The 19,178-nt window shown below is 43.5% G+C and overlaps 1 protein-coding gene across 7 annotated transcripts in view; it reads left to right on the top strand.

Moving 5' to 3' along the window:
• ptprk (protein tyrosine phosphatase receptor type K) overlaps positions 1–19,178 on the top strand; it is a 609,799-nt gene that overhangs the window by 244,776 nt on the left and 345,845 nt on the right. For all 7 annotated transcript variants that reach the window (XM_048530889.2, XM_048530888.2, XM_048530884.2 and 4 more), the window contains exons 4-5: positions 14,897–14,978; positions 17,761–17,876. In XM_048530889.2, coding sequence (XP_048386846.1) covers positions 14,897–14,978; positions 17,761–17,876 — 198 coding nt within the window. The remainder of the gene's footprint in view (positions 1–14,896; positions 14,979–17,760; positions 17,877–19,178) is intronic.

The following is a 19,178-nucleotide window of genomic DNA, read 5'->3' as shown; positions in this document are numbered from 1 at the left end:
AGTGGGCCATCCCCCTCTCTGATGAAGGGTCTAGGCCCGAAACGTCAGCTTTTGTGCTCCTGAGATGCTGCTTGGCCTGCTGTGTTCATCCAGCCTCACATTTTATTATCTTGGAATCTCCAGCATCTGCAGTTCCCATTATCTCTGATACTATTTTAACCTCACTGCGAAGCCTCTTCCAGGGATGCCTAACCTGAAGAAGTTACCCTCCTCCCTCCGGACCAACCTCAGGGAATCTCTCTCCCATTGCAACTCTCTTGTAATCTCTTCGGCCTTGAAACTGCTCGACCATGTCCTGAAGCAAACCAGGTACCACAGCCACATCACCTTTCTCAGCACCTGCCTACGGAACCAGATCATCCCCAAGGGACTACAGTCCACATTTCAGCCTTCCCAATTTGGCCCCAACCGTGACCACCTCTACACCCAGAATATTCAGACCCTTCAGAAGCGTTTCTCCCTGCGAGTCCTGAAACAGACACTCGCAGCCATGCGCCGGCACCTCCAGGCACTGCAATCCAGCCTGCCCCAGCTCAGAGCCTCCCTCTCCCAGACCTGCAAAGGACCCCTGCTGTTTTTTATCCTCCGCAGGATCCACAGACTGAACACCCAGTTCCACTCAGCTTTACTGGACACCAAAAATCGTAAGTACAACCAACTCACTGGCCCCTGCCACCCACAAGAGGATTCCTGCGCCTCCCAAATCCCGACTCTGTCCCTGCCCCTCCCCCACCATGCACCCGCCGCCATTGACCATGAGGACACGGCCGGAGACCCCACCGATGACGTCACATCGGCCTCCGCCGGCCACAGAACTTCCGGAACCGCCGCTGCAGTCACCACCTCCACGTCCAGGTACTACAGCCCACACACCACCCTCACCTCAGCTGCTGCCGCCCACCCCGATCCTCCCACCGCCGACGGAACCCCGCCCACGGTCGACGCCGACGGAACCCCGCCCACGGTCGACGCCGACGGAACCCCGCCCACGGCCGACGGAACCCCGCCCACGGCCGACGGAACCCCGCCCACGGCCGACGGAACCCCGCCCACGGCCGACGGAACCCCGCCCACGGCCGACGGAACCCCGCCCACGGCCGACGGAACCCCGCCCACGGCCGACGACATCATCGCTCCGCCCACAACATCCACAGCCTGCAACCCCAGAGGAGACAGCCACCCTGAGCCCTGCCGAATCTTCACCATCCCCCCAGACCTCCCACTGACTGAGGACGAACGGTCAGTCCTGAGCAAGGGGCTCACCTTTGTCCCCCTACAACCACACATCAACGAATACCAGTCACGGTCGGACATAGAGCAGTTTTTCCGCCGTCTTCGCCTGCATGCCTACTTCTTCAACCGGGAACCCAACCCTCCTTCCACTGACCCCTTCACCCGCTTCCAACACAAGTCCTCCTCCTGGACACCACCCCCAGGCCTCCTACCCTCCCTCGACCTCTTCATCTCCAACTGCCGTCGAGACATTAACCGCCTCAACCTCTCCACCCCTCTCACCCACTCCAACCTCTCCCCCGCAGAACGGGCAGCCCTCCGCTCCCTCCGCTCCAACCCCAACCTCACCATCAAACCCGCAGACAAGGGTGGCGCAGTGGTAGTATGGCGTACTGACCTCTACATCGCCGAGGCCAGACGCCAACTCTCCGACACCACCTCCTACCGCCTCCTCGATCATGACCCCACACCCGAGCACCAAACCATCATCTCCAACACCATTCATGACCTCATCACCTCAGGGGACCTCACACCCACAGCCTCCAACCTCATTGTTCCCCAACCCCGCACGGCCCGTTTCTATCTCCTTCCCAAAATCCACAAACCTGCCTGCCCTGGTCGACCCATCGTCTCAGCCTGCTCCTGCCCCACCGAACTCATCTCCACCCATCTGGACTCCATTTTCTCCCCTTTGGTCCAGGAACTCCCCACCTATGTCCGTGACACCACCCACGCCCTCCACCTCCTCCAGGACTTCCAATTCCCTGGCCCCCAACACCTCATATTCACCATGGACGTCCAGTCCCTGTACACCTGCATTCCGCATGGAGATGGCCTCAAGGCCCTCCGCTTCTTCCTGTCCCGCAGGCCCGACCAGGCCCCCTCCACCGACACTCTCATCCGCCTAGCGGAACTCGTCCTCACACTCAACAACTTCTCTTTTGACTCCTCCCACTTCCTACAGACTAAGGGGGTGGCCATGGGCACCCGCATGGGCCCCAGCTATGCCTGCCTCTTTGTAGGTTACGTGGAACAGTCCATCTTCCGCACCTACACAGGCCCCAAACCCCACCTCTTCCTCCGGTACATTGATGACTGTATCGGCGCCGCCTCTTGCTCCCCAGAGGAGCTCGAACAGTTCATCCACTTCACCAACACCTTCCACCCCAACCTTCAGTTCACCTGGGCCATCTCCAACACATCCCTCACCTTCCTGGACCTCTCAGTCTCCATCTCAGGCAACCAGCTTGTAACTGATGTCCATTTCAAGCCCACCGACTCCCACAGCTACCTAGAATACACCTCCTCCCACCCACCCTCCTGCAAAAATTCCATCCCCTATTCCCAATTCCTCCGCCTCCGCCGCATCTGCTCCCACGATAAGACATTCCACTCCCGCACATCCCAGATGTCCAAGTTCTTTAAGGACCGCAACTTCCCCCCCACGGTGATTGAGAACGCCCTTGACCGCGTCTCCCGCATTTCCCGCGACACATCCCTCACACCCCGCCCCCGCCACAACCGCCCCAAGAGGATCCCCCTCGTTCTCACACACCACCCTACCAACCTCCGGATACAACGCATTATCCTCCGACACTTCCGCCATTTACAATCCGACCCCACCACCCAAGACATTTTTCCATCCCCACCCCTGTCTGCTTTCCGGAGAGACCACTCTCTCCGTGACTCCCTTGTTCGCTCCACACTGCCCTCCAACCCCACCACACCCGGCACCTTCCCCTGCAACCGCAGGAAATGCTACACTTGTCCCCACACCTCCTCCCTCACCCCCATCCCAGGCCCCAAGATGACATTCCACATTAAGCAGAGGTTCACCTGCACATCTGCCAATGTGGTATACTGCATCCACTGTACCCGGTGCGGCTTTCTCTACATTGGGGAAACCAAGCGGAGGCTTGTGGACCGCTTTGCAGAACACCTCCGCTCAGTTCGCAACAAACAACTGCACCTCCCAGTCGCAAACCATTTCCACTCCCCCTCCCATTCTCTTGATGACATGTCCATCATGGGCCTCCTGCACTGCCACAATGATGCCACCCGAAGGTTGCAGGAACAGCAACTCATATTCCGCCTGGGAACCCTGCAGCCATATGGTATCAATGTGGACTTCACCAGTTTCAAAATCTCCCCTTCCCCCAATGCATCCCTAAACCAGCCCAGTTCATCCCCTCCCCCCACTGCACCACACAACCAGCCCAGCTCTTCCCCCCCACCCACTGCATCCCAAAACCAGTCCAACCTGTCTCTGCCTCCCTAACCGGTTCTTCCTCTCACCCATCCCTTCCTCCCACCCCAAGCCGCACCCCCAGCTACCTACTAACCTCATCCCACCTCCTTGACCTGTCCGTCTTCCCTGGACTGACCTATCCCCTCCCTACCTCCCCACCTACACCCTCTCCACCTATCTTCTTTACTCTCCATCTTCGGTCCGCCTCCCCCTCTCTCCCTATTTATTCCAGTTCCCTCCCCCCATCCCCCTCTCTGATGAAGGGTCTAGGCCCGAAACGTCAGCTTTTGTGCTCCTGAGATGCTGCTTGGCCTGCTGTGTTCATCCAGCCTCACATTTTATTATCTTGGAATCTCCAGCATCTGCAGTTCCCATTATCTCTGATACTAAAGAACCAGTGTTGTTTTGATCTGTAATAATTGCCTATGGGTATAGCTGGATTTGTGATGAAACATGCAACTGAACTGACTTGAGAAGTTTGAATGCTATTAGCATGTTACTTTGCCAGAACCAGAATCACTTTAATTTTATTAAATATTACTGCCATATTACATTAGAAAATGAGCCAGTTTGTGACATTTTTAAAGAAGGAAAATCTTTGAAAATCCTCAGATAATTGCAGATTGTCTGACAGAGCACCATAAATCTTTGAGACAGACAGTTTGAGCATGAGAAATAGGAGGGGTCCCACTGGGGGAACTGGGTAATTTTCGGAGATAGTGGGAACTGCAGATGCTGGAGAATCCAAGATAACAAAGTGTGTAGCTGGATGAACACAGCAGGCCAAGCAGCATCTTAGCGGCTCAAAAGCTGCTGTGTTCATCCAGCTACACACTTTGTTATCTTGGGTAATTTTCTGGCCATGATTGAAAAGATAGGGATAGAATCCAGCAAATGCAAAACAATTCAACTGAGTTGCAGTGGAGTATTAGGATAGAATTCTCCCCTCAACATAGAATCCACCAGTTTCAAAATCTCTCACTGGCAATCTCTCACTCCCTGGGTGACATGTTCATCCTGGGCCTCTTCCAGTGTCACAACGCCACCGCCCAGAAACTGGAGGAGCAGCATCTCACGTTCCCTCTTGGGAGCTTACAGCCCAATGGCCTAAATGTGATTTTACCAGTTTCAAAATCTCCCCATCCCTGACCTCATCCCTTGACCAACCCTCCCTCTCATCCCCACCTCCTTGACCTGACACAACTTGTCCATCTTCTCTCCCACCTACTCACCTCTCTCATCTCACTGACCAAATCCCGCCACTCCCTACCTGCACTCACCTATCACCGTCCCACCTACCTTTGCCCAGTCCCATCCCCACCCCAGCCCTGATGAAGGGTGTAATTGAAAATGTCGACTTTCCTGTTCCCCTGATGCTGCCTGACCTGCTGTGTTCCTTCAGCTCGGAAACATTAAGTCTGTTTTTCTGCTAATAGATACTGCTAAACCCACTGAGTTTCTCCAGCACTTTGTTACTTTCTAAAGATTTCCATCACCTACAATTTGTCATCCTGATTATTTGGATGCATGATTTGTCACTTAACTTTTTCATTTCTGGGTCACAAAGCTGGCTGTTGGAGTTATGTGATCTGCTGAAGGATATTCTTAAACCAACTTTGCAACAGGAATAGCACTTACTTTTAGAAGTGAAAATTAGGACAATAGACAGCTTTTATGCTCCTTGATCTTTTCCAGTCATCTCTTCCTCAAATCACAAATAACTTTGCCACTTAGGGTGTCATTGATTAAGTGAACAGGAAGTAATCTTCTCATGTTCAGGATTTATAAAATTATAGAAACTTCATTAGGCATGAGTGTCCAGGAAGCAGTCAGAGTACCTTTGTTATGCATCAGGCCTTGGTGCTAATAATATTCAAATAGTTCCTCTGAGATCCCAGCATCAATAACTGTTCCTCAGCCAGCATTGCCATTTGCAAGGGAGCTGTGCTGAGTAGCTTTGCGAACATATATTACTTTGCATAAATCTGGAAATACTTTGCATCAGCCTTCACAGTAGAAGCCCACTAATGGTATTCTAAAATTACTAAATAATCAAGGGACAGAATGAGGAGAGGAAATAAATGCCATAATTATCGATAGAGGAAAAAAAGTAGGATAAACTAATGAGGCTAAAGACTGATAAGTCCTCTGGATCTGATCGTAAGATGTATAAAGAAATAGCTGCCATGATAGTGGATGAACTGTTAGTAATCTTTGAAGAATCCTTAGATTTTGAAAAAGTTCCAGAGAAGTGGAACTGTCAAACAGCCTTATTTAAAATGGGAAGGAATCAAAAAAACAGTTAACTGTAAGTTAGTTAGTTTAACATCTGTTAGTGGGAAGATGTTAGTCTATTATGTAGATAACAGAACGTTCAGAGATACTTGATCTGGTCAATTAGAGTCTTAATGGCTTCATGAAGGGAAAAATCATGATAGATTTACTAGAATTCTTTGAAGAAGTAACAGTCATATTACTTTTCCTTTAATATCTGTTTGGATATTCAGAAAGTGTTTGAGGTCCCACAAAGTAGAGTACTTAACAACGTTAAGTGTCTATTGGGTTGGAGACAGTATATTAGCATGGGTAGAAGATTGACAAATGAATAGAAAATAGTTGGTATTTTCAGGGCAGCAACCTTTTAACTAGTAATGTACTGCAGGGATCAGTGCTGGGGCCAGAATTATTTACAATGTAGGTTAGTAACTTGGATGAGGAAAGTGAAAGTACTGTTGTCATTTAGTGAGAAGGCAAATGTTGAGGGTCACATTGTGAGCAAAGAGATATAGACAGATTAAGTGAGTGGGCAAAATCTTGGCAGATGAACATAATGTGGGAAAATGTGGGGTTATATTCTTTGGCAGGAAAATGGAGAAGCTGATTATTATTTAAATAGAGGAAAACCTGCAAAAACCTACAGAACAGAGAAAGAGGGCAAAGTGTGAAGCTGGATGAACACAGCAGGCCAAGCAGCATCTCAGGAGCACAAAAGCTGACATTTAGGGCCTAGACCCTTCATCAGAGAGGTGGGTGGGGAGAGGGTCTGAAATAAATAGGGAGGGGGGGTGGAGGTGGACCGAAGATGGATAGAGGAGAAGATAGGTGGAGAGGAGTGTATAGGTGGGGAGGGGATAGGTCAGTCCGGGGATGACGGACAGGTCAAGGAGGCGGGATGAGGTTAGTAGGTAGGAAATGGAGGTGAGCTTGAGGTGGGAGGAAGGGATAGGTGAGAGGAAGAACAGGTTTGGGAGGCGGGGACGAGCTGGGCTGGTTTTGGGATGCAGTGGGAGAGAGGGAGATTTTGAAGCTTGTGAAGTCCTCATTGATACCATTGGGCTGCAGGGTTCCCAAGTGGAATATGAGTTGCTGTTCCTGCAACAGAGAAATGTGGGAACTTTCATTCAAAAGTCTCTAAAAGCAAGCAACCAAGTTCAACAGATAATAGGAAGACAAATGAAATGTTGGCCTTTATTTCAAAGGGATCAGAGCATGAATCTAGGGAGGTTTTGCTGAAACAATACAAGGCACTTGTCTGATCTTGAGTTTGGAAGGATTATCTTAAGAGGAGACGTTGAATAGGTTGGTCCTGGTTTCTTTAGAATTTAGAAAAATAAGAGGCAATCTCATTGAAACAAGATTCTTAAGGGACCTGGCAGGATATATGCAGAGAGGTTGGTTCCCCTTTTAAGATATGATGAGGGATTTCTTCTGAGGTGAGTGAATCTGTGGAATTTTTTTTACCGTAGATGGCTGTCAAGGGTGGCTCCTTAAGTATAATCGAGACAGAAATGAAACTGACTTTTAATCAATAAAGGTACAAAGGTGATATAGAAGAGACATGAAGGTGATGTTGAAGGTTATCAGACCAGCCATGATTTCATTGCATGGTAGAGCAGACTTGAAAGACTGAATGGCCTACTTTGCTCCTGTGTCTTGCAGTTTTATGACCATGATTCTAAGGTCAGCTGTTATTTGGTTAATGGTCTCAGTAGAAATTGTTCCGAACTGCTGAGTCTTTGAAACTTGTTGGGTTTTCATTTCAGGTTTCTATTATCTGCTGTGTTTTTCTTTATTTGATGATTAATTGAATGAAGGAGGATGATGTTTGAGTATACACCTGTAAATGCTGCTTCCAATTTAGCTTGTCATCCTTCATTAGCCCTACATGCAAAAGTACAAGTGAGGAAAGCAATTACTGCCAACTTCACTTACAACCAGCTACAAAGGACCTTAATAAATTAATTGATTTAGTCAGTAACCATCTTTTACACAGTATGTACCTGTGTTTACTCCAGGGTGATCGTCAGTCCCTAACACTACCATAGTTAGTTAGTCTAAGGTGCTATTGTGATATGATTGTCTTGACATGGCAAAAAAATAATTTCCCTACTTCTAGTCTGATGTCTTGTCTTCTCCCCTTTTAATATTCCAAATGAACCATTCTCTGTAGAACACCCTGGTCTGTTTGGCAATCAACTCCAAGATCTCTCCTCTGGCTGCAGCATCTTCCTGTTTGAGTACAGTGGATATATCGTGTGCCTTTTTCATTTCTCCCTTTCCATCATCTGCTGTGCTAAGTATTTCTTCCATGCAAAATACTCATTTATTTGTACAACATTCAATTTAATATGCTGTGACTGCTGCTCATAACATGGTTCCCTTGACATTGGGATGATCAAACTCTGATTCATGCATCACCTCATTCAATTAGCCACTCTACCACCTATCCATAATAAAACCAGGAGCTCTGCATGCTAGAAATCAAACACAAATAGAAATTGCTGGAGAAGCTCACCAGGTTGGCAGCATCTGTCCCATTTCTTACACTCCACCGAAGACCTTCACAATTTTTCTTGACCACCCTCCATTATTCCCCATGTCTACTTCATTAAAACATCTTTCGGCATCTCCTATATTTGTCTAGATCTAATGAATGAAAATCAACCCGAAAGGTTTACACTATTTCTCTCTCTGTAAAAGCTGACAGACTGGCTGAGTATTTGTGGCATTTTTCATTTTTCTTTCAGACTTGTAACATCTGAACTTTGTTTTCACTTCACCAGCCTCTTTAGTTTGGTTCTAACTCTTCAAATAAAAGAGTGCAGTGTTGCTGAAATGTCTAGCCTGCTCCATTGTGCACAATGAGTACTTTCAGTTTCTTATGACTGCTTCCCCTTCAATGGCAGGTCACATCCCTTAGAGAGCTGCAGAGTCATGTAGTTTACAAGTCTCTGCATAGCAACCAAATGAGTTATAGGTGAGCTGTCTGACAGAGATTTTATGTGAAGAGACTGAGAAGTTTGCTGCAATTTACAGAGATTCGTGTCCTCTTTCCTGCAGTAGTTATGGTATTTTACTGTTGGCATTGTTAGCATATTATGCCACCTACAGGTTACCTTTGTTGTTTAACAAGATTACCTGAAACAGTGAGGATCAATGGTCGGCAATGAGGATCAATGGTCGGCACAACATTGTGGGCTGAAGGGCCTGTTCTGTGCTGTACTGTTCTATGTTCTATGTTCTATGTTCTAGTGTGTACCATGGGATTAATACCGCTCACAAACGAAAGAGGCTAACAGTACAACAAATTTCATCCATCTTGTATGTTAACTCACATGAGGGCATTGCTTCCATATTGAATAACTCAGTAATTTTGTGTATTTGTATGTTTTTCACATTGTATAGACATCACAATATATTCAATTTAGTTTTCATAAATTTTCCACCTTCATAAATAGTATTCAATTTTGCTGTTGTTTTTTCTGACAAATGATAGCAGTGTATTTTGTAATCATAAGTAGCTTTGCAAGATTGTTTGGATATTGAGGTGACTTTTTCTCTTACCAGTTTGTCATTAAAGCAAGCTATTAATTCACTTTCAATTACTGGTTACTTTTGTACCACAGTTTTCTTTTAAATTTAATAGTGTGTATTGATTTACAGTATTTCAGCAGAGGAGACAGTGCATTGTAATAAGGTTTACAACGAAAGTGGTACATCACGTGCAAAACTAAATAGCATGTTCACTGATTAGAAAGGATGGCTCTACTTGTTCCCTGCAGTGAACTTTAATAAAAATGTCACTTTACTGACTTGGTTCACTTGGTTGATAATTGTCAAAACCCCATAGCTAAATTCACCTAGTTTTTAATTGTTCTATAAATATTACAAATAAGTGTATAATTTAGCTTCCTTTCATTTTGATGTCTTTGAAGGATTAATTTAGGGCTTTCCAGTTTATCTCTGTAATTACATGTTTCCACCTTGTAGAAACTTGATTGGTCACTTATAACCAGTAAATGCACCTTTTTGGGATATTAACTGGTCTTAGCCATTGTCTCTGGGTCATAGTCTTTTTCAGGAGGTATTCAGTATCCTGGAAACATGGTGATGGGCATTGTTGGGTTCTTTTCTGCAACAGAAGAGGGTAGGCTTAATTTCAACCCAATTTTGTTTGGGATATCATTTTGATCACATTGCTATCAGGCTGTGCGTCTGGTGTTTCCTGTATTTTATCTCATCCTTCATCACTATTTTAGACTGGCATATGTCCCATGGATGCTCCAAACGAAGAGATATTGTTCTGATTTGTTGGCAAGAAAATAGAAATGAGCTGAGTTGGTGATGTAGTAGTAATGTCACTCTATTAGTAAACTACATGCTCTGTCTCATGCTCTGGGGACATGGTTCACATCTCACGGTGGCAGCTGGTGGAAATTCAAGTCCATTAATGAATCTAACGTGCAGTTGTGTAGTGGTGATCTTGACAACCATCACTGATTGTCATAAAGCCCATCCGGTTCGTTGATTCTTTTAGGGAAGGATATTTGACATCCTTATCTGGCCTGACCTTTCTGTGACTCCAAACTTTCTCAACTGTCATCTGATGTGGTCCAGCAAACTGGGCGTTAGGGATGGGCAGCAAATGCTGGCTTTGGCAGTTATAGTCAACCATGAGCAAATCAAAAAAACACACAAATAGTTTGATCTTCTGTAATGCACTAGCTTCCTATTTTGACAAGTCTTTAGGATCCTAAAAATGACCATTGTATTCATGGGTGGGTTTGTCGGGATAGTATGCTTTTGTGGTGGATTTGGATGATTACATTTGGCATGTTGCAGCTCTTAATCAGACAACAAAGGGTTGTTATTTTATTCATTCCTAATTACCTGCTGGTACCGCAAAACTGAGCGCTAATCTTTAATAGAGACGAATTTACTGTTTATCCCATTTAGAGCACAATCATGCTTGCTTCTCACCAGTGAAATAGTTAATCCAGTCATGAAATCCCTACTTGTACATTGATCTAGATAACTGCATATTTTAAGAACTAAATTATGCTAGTTTTGCCATTCATTGAATGCCTTCAGATTTGTTGCCTTTGTTTACAAGTATGCAGTTTGTTTAAGATCAGAATGAGAAATTGATGTGAAGAATCTGAGAGTTTTTGATTTAGGAGTTTTGATTGTACCTGGACCCATAATTTCACCATGCTGTTCATATTGGTTCTGCCAATCTGCTGAGGATATATGAATAGAAACAAATTACTACTTCAGAAGGATTGTACTAAGTAGCATATGTATTTTGGCCTGATTGAAAGATCAGCTGATATCGATCGGGGTTTTGACAAGTTGGGAAAGCTGGCACCAAATACTTCACATTGAGCATGAAGCAAAGCACAGTACAAGGACGTTGTGCTATCAATACGAAGTACCAGTGCTCTCCCCAACCCACAACTTTAAAAGCAAAAAATTGAAAATAACATTTTGTTTAAAAGTTAATCTTATTAAATCTCTTTTTTTCAGCCTGTGGAGATCCAGCTTTTCAGTCAGTTTTGCCAACCATATGACAATCAGTGATATCTTTATTCCCAGTGTAGGGAATACTAAAATTCGCATCTAAGCTCGTCAAGGTTGTGGGCACTTCAAATATTACTGCTGTCAGGAGAGAGAGAGAGATTCAGAATGATGAGTCTCTATAAGGCTATGATATAAACAAAGGAATATTATGAAAAGGTTACATTCCTAGCCTCAAGTGGTGGAACTGTTGCATTGAAAACTAACAAACCATAATCGTTGCTTTTTCCTTCTATTATGCAACAATCGAGTTTTGAGAAGATTTGTAGCTCAGGTTGAGGTTCTGGATGTGAGTTTGCTCGCTGAGCTGGAAGGTTCGTTTTCAGATGTTTCGTTACCATTCTCGGTAACATCATCAGTGAGCCTCCTATGAACATCAACTAGCCACAAAACAACATGACCCACTATCACTCGTATCCTTACATAGAGATGAGGAAGGACATCACTTTGATTGGGACAACACATCCATCCTAGGACAAGCCAAACAGAGACACGCACGAGAATTCCTAGAAGCATGGCATTCCAACTGGAACTCCATCAACAAACACATTGATTTGGAGCCAATCTAACATCCCCTGAGAAAAAAGAACAAGAAATGACATCACCAACGCAGGAAATGACATCACCAACCCAAGGAAACCTAACCAGACAAATAGAAAGCGGGACATATCACCAGCGCTTCGTCGGAGGCTCACTGATGATGTTACCTAGAATGGTAACGAAACATCTGAAAACAAACCTTCCAGCTCACATCCATTATGCAACAATGTTTTAGCAGTCTTCTAGTAAATAGTAATATTTTGCTGATGCTTTAACCGGAAAGATATCTACAAATAATATTTCCTTTCCTCCTAGTTTAATGGAAAGTAAGTTATGCTTAGCTACCGTTGAAAAGATGTGATTTAATCTGCATTTGGGAGACATCAAACAGATGTTTGTCAGTTAAACACAGATTGGTCTTTCTTTTGTACTGTTTTGTACTGTAATTAACTTTGAATAGCTTTTCACAATCAAAATTTGCTCGTGTTGACAGTATTTAATACACAGGATCCTGACCCCGTTGCATATTGCTGAGTGTGTTCTTGGAAAGGGCACAATATCAGAACAGCTTCACTGATAACAGGGCATTTTCTGTTGGTGAAAATGTACAGCTGATTAATATTTGCAGTTGTATGATTTGAGCAAGTATCTTTTTTATTGAGCTATAGAAAGCAATTCAGGTTTCCTAACTGAGTTTTCTTGGCATCATGTTGAAATCAAGAGCATTGGAAGCCATTTGTGGGAACATAACTATTGCCCAAGTGTCAGGCTAAAAAAAGCAATTTTTTTTGTTAGCTGGATGTTCTGCTTCAGAGTTAAAATGTCAGCAGAATATCTTTTACAAATCACCTCCTAATTTGTAAAACTGTTCTTTAGCTGGTGTCACATTGTGAGGTATGCCTGCGTTTTTGTTTGTGATGGAGTTAAGATTCCACTTGGAAGCTTAATGTGCGAATTAATGGAAAGGACAATTGAGCATAGCATGAAATTATTAGGTATCCTAAACGGCTGACGAGGCAAATAAGATTGTCAAGAATTGGAGCAGGAATAGGAGTGAAGGTTTCATCAAGATCTGCGCACCAGGTCACCATAAAATGAATTGCACAATTGTTTGGAATGCTGGGTGAAGATGGGAGACGCTCTCCTGTTTTGAAGATAGGTAGCTAAATCCCCTGGGCTGGATGAGTTTTTCCGAGGATTCTCTAGGAAGCTAGGGAGGAGGTGGTGGAGCCTTTGGCCTTGATCTTTGAGTCCTCATTGTCTACAGGTTTAGTACCAGAGGTCTGGAGGATTGCAAATGTTGTGCCCTAGTTCAAGAAGGGCAGTAGAGATGACCCAGGTAATTATAGACCAGTGAGCCTTACGTCTGTTGTAGGAAAAGTTTTGGAAAGGATTATAAGAGAGAGGATTTATAATCATCTAACAAGCAACAATTTGATTGGAGATAGTCAACATGGATTCGTCAAGGGCTGGTCATGTCTCTCAAACCTCAATGAGTTTTTTGAGAACATGACTAAGCATGTGGATGAGGGTACAACAGTTGACGTGGTGCACATGGACTTGAGTAAAGCCTTTGATAAGGTTCCACATGGTAGGCTATTGGAGAAAATATGGAGGCATGGGATTGAGGGAGATTTAGCAGTTTGGATTAGAAACTGGCTTTCCGTAAGAAAGCAACGAGTGGTGGTTGATGAAAATATTCAGCCTGGAGTCCGGTTACTAATGGTGTGTCTCATGGATCTGTTTTTGGACCACTGTTGTTTGTCATTTTTATAAATGACTTGGATGCAGGCATAGGTGGATGGGTTAGTAAGTTTGCAGATGATACTAAAGTCGGTGGACTGGTGCACAGTGTGGAAGAATGTTGCAGATTGCAGGGAGACTTGGATAAACTGCAGAATTGGGCTGAAAGGTGGCAAGTGGAGTTCAATGTGGATAAATGTGAGGTGATTCACTTTGGGAAGAACAATAGGGAGGCACAATACAGGGTCAATGGAAAGATTCTAGGTAGTGTGGATGTGCAGAGGGATCTTGGTGTCCATGTACATAGATCCCTAAAGTTGCCACCCAGGTTGATAGTGCTGTTAAGAAGGCTTACGGTGTGTTAGGTTTTATTGGTAGAGGGATTGAGTTCCGGACCTGTGGTGCCATGCTGCAACTGTACAAAACGCTATTGTGGCTTCACTTTCAATATTGTGTGTAGTTCTGGTCTCCCCATTACAGGAAGGATGTGGAAGCATTGGAAAAGGTGCAGAGGAAATTTACCAGGATGTTGCCTGGTCTGGAGCGAAGGCCTTAATAAGAAAGGCTGAGGGACTTGGGTCTGTTCTCAGGCTGAAAACTTTCCAAAACTTTTCCTACAACAGACGTAAGGCTCACTGGTCTATAATTACCTGGGTCATCTCTACTGCCCTTCTTGAACTAGGGCACAACATTTGCAATCCTCCAGACCGCTGGTACTAAACCTTCTCATTGGAGAGAAGAAGGATAAGAGGGGATTTAATAGGGGCGTACAAGATGATCAGAGGATTAGAAAGGGTGGACCATGAGAGTCTTTTTCTAAGGATGATGATGTTGGCTTGTACAAGGGGCCATAGCTACAAATTGAGGGGTGATTGATTTAAGACACATGTCAGAGGCAGGTTCTTTACTCAGAGTGGGAAGGTCGTGGAACCCCCTGTCTGCCAATGTAGTTAACTCAGCCACATTAGGGGCATTTAAACAGTCCTTGGATAAGCACATGGATAATGATGGGATAGTGTAGAGGGGGATCTTAGATTAGTTCACAGGTTGGCGCAATATTGAGGGCCAGAGGGCCTGTTCTGCGCTATATTGTTCCGTGTTCTCTGTTCTATGTTCTATGAATTGGCTTTCGATGCTCAGCTTTGGCTCCTGTGTTATCCATCATTGAATAAGGTCTGCTTTCAGGAAAGGAAGTTGGTTGGAAGAATTTTTTTTAAAGATAACTTAATCCAATAAGATTGGTGAGGTAACAATTTTTGATATGATTGTTCGCAGGTGATTTTTGAAGCAGATATATCTCTGGAGCAAGGTGGATATATTGCCATTGACGACGTCCAGGTTTTGAGTTACCCTTGTGGTGAGTGCTCGTTAATTATGTTACTTGTTTAAAGCGCAAACGAGTATGAGAACTGAATTTTGATTGGACTTCAGGTTTTTACAAACATGTGAAGAGCTAGTTTTGATTTAAAATAGGCTTTTTTTTAGATTACAGTGGTATTTGGTTGCCAAATAACAAATTTCAGTCTTCGTGTGAAATTGCTATTGCCAGCCCCTTTATCCAGCAATGGTCTGCATCCATGTATGAATATGGGGTAGCTAATTTTCACTCCACAGATTTATTCACCGCATATTACATGGTTTCAAGAGTATGTATGCAACAAATCAATTCTGCCAGTGTTTCCCTTTGCTTTTAAGATGAAGTACTCTTGCACAAAAATTTCTTGCAGTCTAGTCAAGTCTTTGATACTTATGTAGGTCAGACAGAAATGCTGTCTGCTTACAACTTTGTTCCTTTGAAGAAGTGAACTTGTTCCTTTTTAAGACCTCTTGAGATTAATTTCTGGTTTATAAATTGCAAAACTGTTACTTATTATGATGTCAAAAGCAGCAATAATCTGCTTGAAATCCAATATTTGGATTGAGTGACTATATATTTTATCTCTATTATTCTATTATATATGGTTCCAAATTTAAACACTTACTTTCATAACTTTTAAAGCACCGAATAACTTTTAACCCATAACGAAGGGAAGGACATTTGTGAAGCAACTAAAGGTGACTGTACCTAGAACACAACTCCTGGGACTCACGTGATTAACTGCCAATTGTAACCATATTTCTTTATGCTAGTTCTGACTCTGTCAAATCCCACCTTGATATCAAGAACAGTTGCCCTCACGCATCTTGAATGCGGCTCGTATGGTCACGTTTTTACCAAGGCTGGAATGAGATCAGGAACTGACGAACAGTGATGGAACCCAAGCTGTCTGCCAGTCAGCAGCTGGTGTCTCAACAAATGCTGCTTTAGAAAGCAGTCAGTGAGATCTTAAGTAGACTCGCAGGGACAAAACCAGCTGTTTTTGTCAGTATCAATATATCTGGCCCATAAGGTTTTGGAGTAGGACTGTAGCTTGGGTTGTGGGCGTTAAGATTGGTTGGCTCGCTGAGCTGGCTTGTTGTTCCGTAGACATTTCATTACCCTGCTGGGTAACATCCTCAGTGCAGCGTCTGGTGAAGCCCTTCATCAGAGGCTGCACTGAGGATGTTACCAAGCAGGGTAATGAAATGTCTGTGGAAGAACAAACCAACTTGGCGAGCCAACCAACCTCAATACCTGGCCCAGTTGCCACATTGTCTAAAAAGCTAAGTGTGGTCATTTTACTGAAAGTGTTGGTTACAAATGTAGCTCCAGCAAGTTTTTAAAACAATGCTGAAGTATTACCATGGCCATAACTTCAGGTATAATCAGTGCACTCTCCAATCTCTCAGTTTTGTGTGGAGCGACTGAAGATTGTATCATGACCAAACTGGAAAGAGTGCCCAGCTGTTCAGCACCTGTAACAAACAGTTTAAAATTTGAATTAAATTGCCATAACAAGAGGTAGAAATATTAGATTGAAATTGGACAGTTTGATAGGGTCACTTTTGACGAGGAAATTTCCCCAGCTGTTTGTTCCTAATATTTTGAACAAGTCATAGAAAGAGCCACATAGGAGTAGTTCAGTATAGTCTTCATTTGGATTACAATGGGTAAGTTAAATTGTCTCTCTCAAGTCCCTTTGGTTTTTAGCACTGATGATATGCTGTTTTCTGTAAAGCAATGGACATCGGTCACTTTGGCTGATTCAGTGAATCTTTGTCCGTTCTTTTTAGAATTCTTGAGTTTAAATTGTGTTGGTTTTCTTGTCTTTTCACCGACATAGGCAGAGAGAAGGGGCTCGAGAGAGATGTTTTCATTAGCAGGCTCTGGATGTCCCCTGCTACCTTGCATCTACGGATTTGCAGCAAACTGCAGCTCATCCAATCCAGGGGGTATCATCAGGCAATCTCTTCTTAACTCAGATTTTTAGTAGCACTCTGTCTCAAAGTATCGCTGTCACTGGTTTGGAAAACATTACTTTCTTGAAAAGCTAAAAGTACACACCACTTGAATTTTGCAACTTTGAAACATCTGCTGGTATTTCAGCTTTTCCAGGAACCTTTCTTATATTTCATTTTCCAGCTCGACCAGAAAAGGGATATTTTGCAACTCGTGCCTATAATGATGGTGACTGTAGGACGATGCTGCAGTGGCTATGCCAACACAAAAGATGAAAATATCTAAACTTTTTCTTTTGCACTAATATATATCTACCAGTGAACATGTGATAATAGGGCATCTTTCTCTGACTAATGCATTAATTGTTGATCACTAGTCATAACTGGCAAGTGTTTTATTTGGGAAACCTGAAGAAAAAAATTAGGGAGAGTGTAACAGACCCAAACAAAAAAATTAACATTACCAGTACAAGTATTTGGAATCTTTACTAGTAAGGGCTGGGGATGTACGTGGTAATAAGCTGGTACAGATTGATGAAGGCTTAAGTCACTGCATAACAGGTTATCTGCAACTTTGGCATTCTCACTCTGTGCTGTTAGTCCATATGTTGAAAGGTTGGTTTTGTCTTTCCAGAAAAGAGTTGCATGCGATTCAGTCTGAGTTGTTTTTGTGCAAAAATAAGGAAACTGTTCACACAACTTACCTTTTAGATTCAGATTTATCTTGCAGGATTGCTATTGAAAGTGTCATCAGTGAACTGCAGCAAATCCATATAAAATGACCTTTGTCACAAACTTGTCAAAATGTTGATGTTTTGCAGATAAATCGCCTCACTTTTTGCGACTCGGGGATGTGGAAGTAAATGCAGGACAAAATGCTACATTTCAGTGCATTGCAACAGGCAGGGATACTGCAAATAATAAGCTATGGCTTCAGGTGAGATCTAGCAATACAGTATTCCTGTCTCTCAATCACTTATTGTGTTAAAAAGAATTTGTCAATGATTTCTACATTATGCTAACTTTATCAATAAGTTGACAGGAACGAGTTGATACTGTATTTTCACTTCGCAATTTTTTTGTCTTCTGTTGCTGTTCTTAACTTATATGTGAACACAAACAGAATTTGCAGTATGGGAGGTAGATTAATAGATATAGCAAGCCGTACTTGGAACATTACCCGAGAGAAACATTGTTTCACGTTTTGTAATGAGACTCAAGTGATTGTCAGCTTCAAGAAATCCAGAAGCAGAATCAATCACTGCTTTGCAAATTACAACTGGGGGTGTGGTCAATGTCAAAGCCATCTAAAAAGCAATTGATAAAAACAATGCAACATAGATGAAAATGTCACATTGATGTGAAACATGAAGACAGCTGATGTGCAATTCAAATGGGTGATTTAAAATGTGGGAAGTGATTTAGTTTTCTTTTATATATAGTAGTGCTTGATTTTGATCTTGGTATTTGAGCCTGTTTAGAGATCTATTAAAGAAATTTGCGTATCAAAAGCAGAATCTTTTATTTCAGGATTATGATCTGAGCGAGGGCAAATTGACGTAGGTTACATGAAATTAGTGAGATGAATACGTGGTTCCGACACACTTGTGGGAGAAGTGGGTTCCAGTTTGTGGGACAAGTCAGGGCTGTACTTTGGGTTTGTCTCCACCTGAACTGTGCTTGGGTCAGTGTTCTTGTGAACTGCGTAACTAGGGAAATAGATCAGACATTAAACAAAATAGTCAGGACAAGAGATCAAATGTAGAAAGATGTGCATATAAAATAGTCAACATGGCAGGAAGGGGCTGAGGTGGTGGACGAGTGTGAACAAGGAATATATCAGCAGTCCGAGACTGGATGTTGCAATGCTCATCGAAGTAAACAAATATGTTGTGTTAGTCATTGTAGAGACATGTCATCAGGATGATGCAGATTAGGATCTAAATACTGAAGGGTATCTGACATTTGAGAGAAATAGAAAGTGAGGTAAAGGTAGTTGGGATAGCATGCTTAATCAAGGATGACATTGGCATAACAATTAAAGATGACCTTTGTTCAGGAGGTTAGGATGTAAAATCAGTTTTGGAGAAATGATAGTGGAAAGAAGTCACTAGTGAGAGCAGTCTACAGGCTTTCAAACAGCTACTATACTTTAGAAAAGGGTATATGTAAAGAAATATTGGTTGCTTGTGATAAAGGCGTAGCCAAAAAAGGGTGATTTTAATCTATATATGAATTG

Source organism: Stegostoma tigrinum, chromosome 4 (assembly GCF_030684315.1).
Source record: "Stegostoma tigrinum isolate sSteTig4 chromosome 4, sSteTig4.hap1, whole genome shotgun sequence".
Classification (NCBI taxonomy): domain Eukaryota; kingdom Metazoa; phylum Chordata; class Chondrichthyes; order Orectolobiformes; family Stegostomatidae; genus Stegostoma; species Stegostoma tigrinum.
This window is presented reverse-complemented; position numbering and strand designations above follow the sequence as displayed.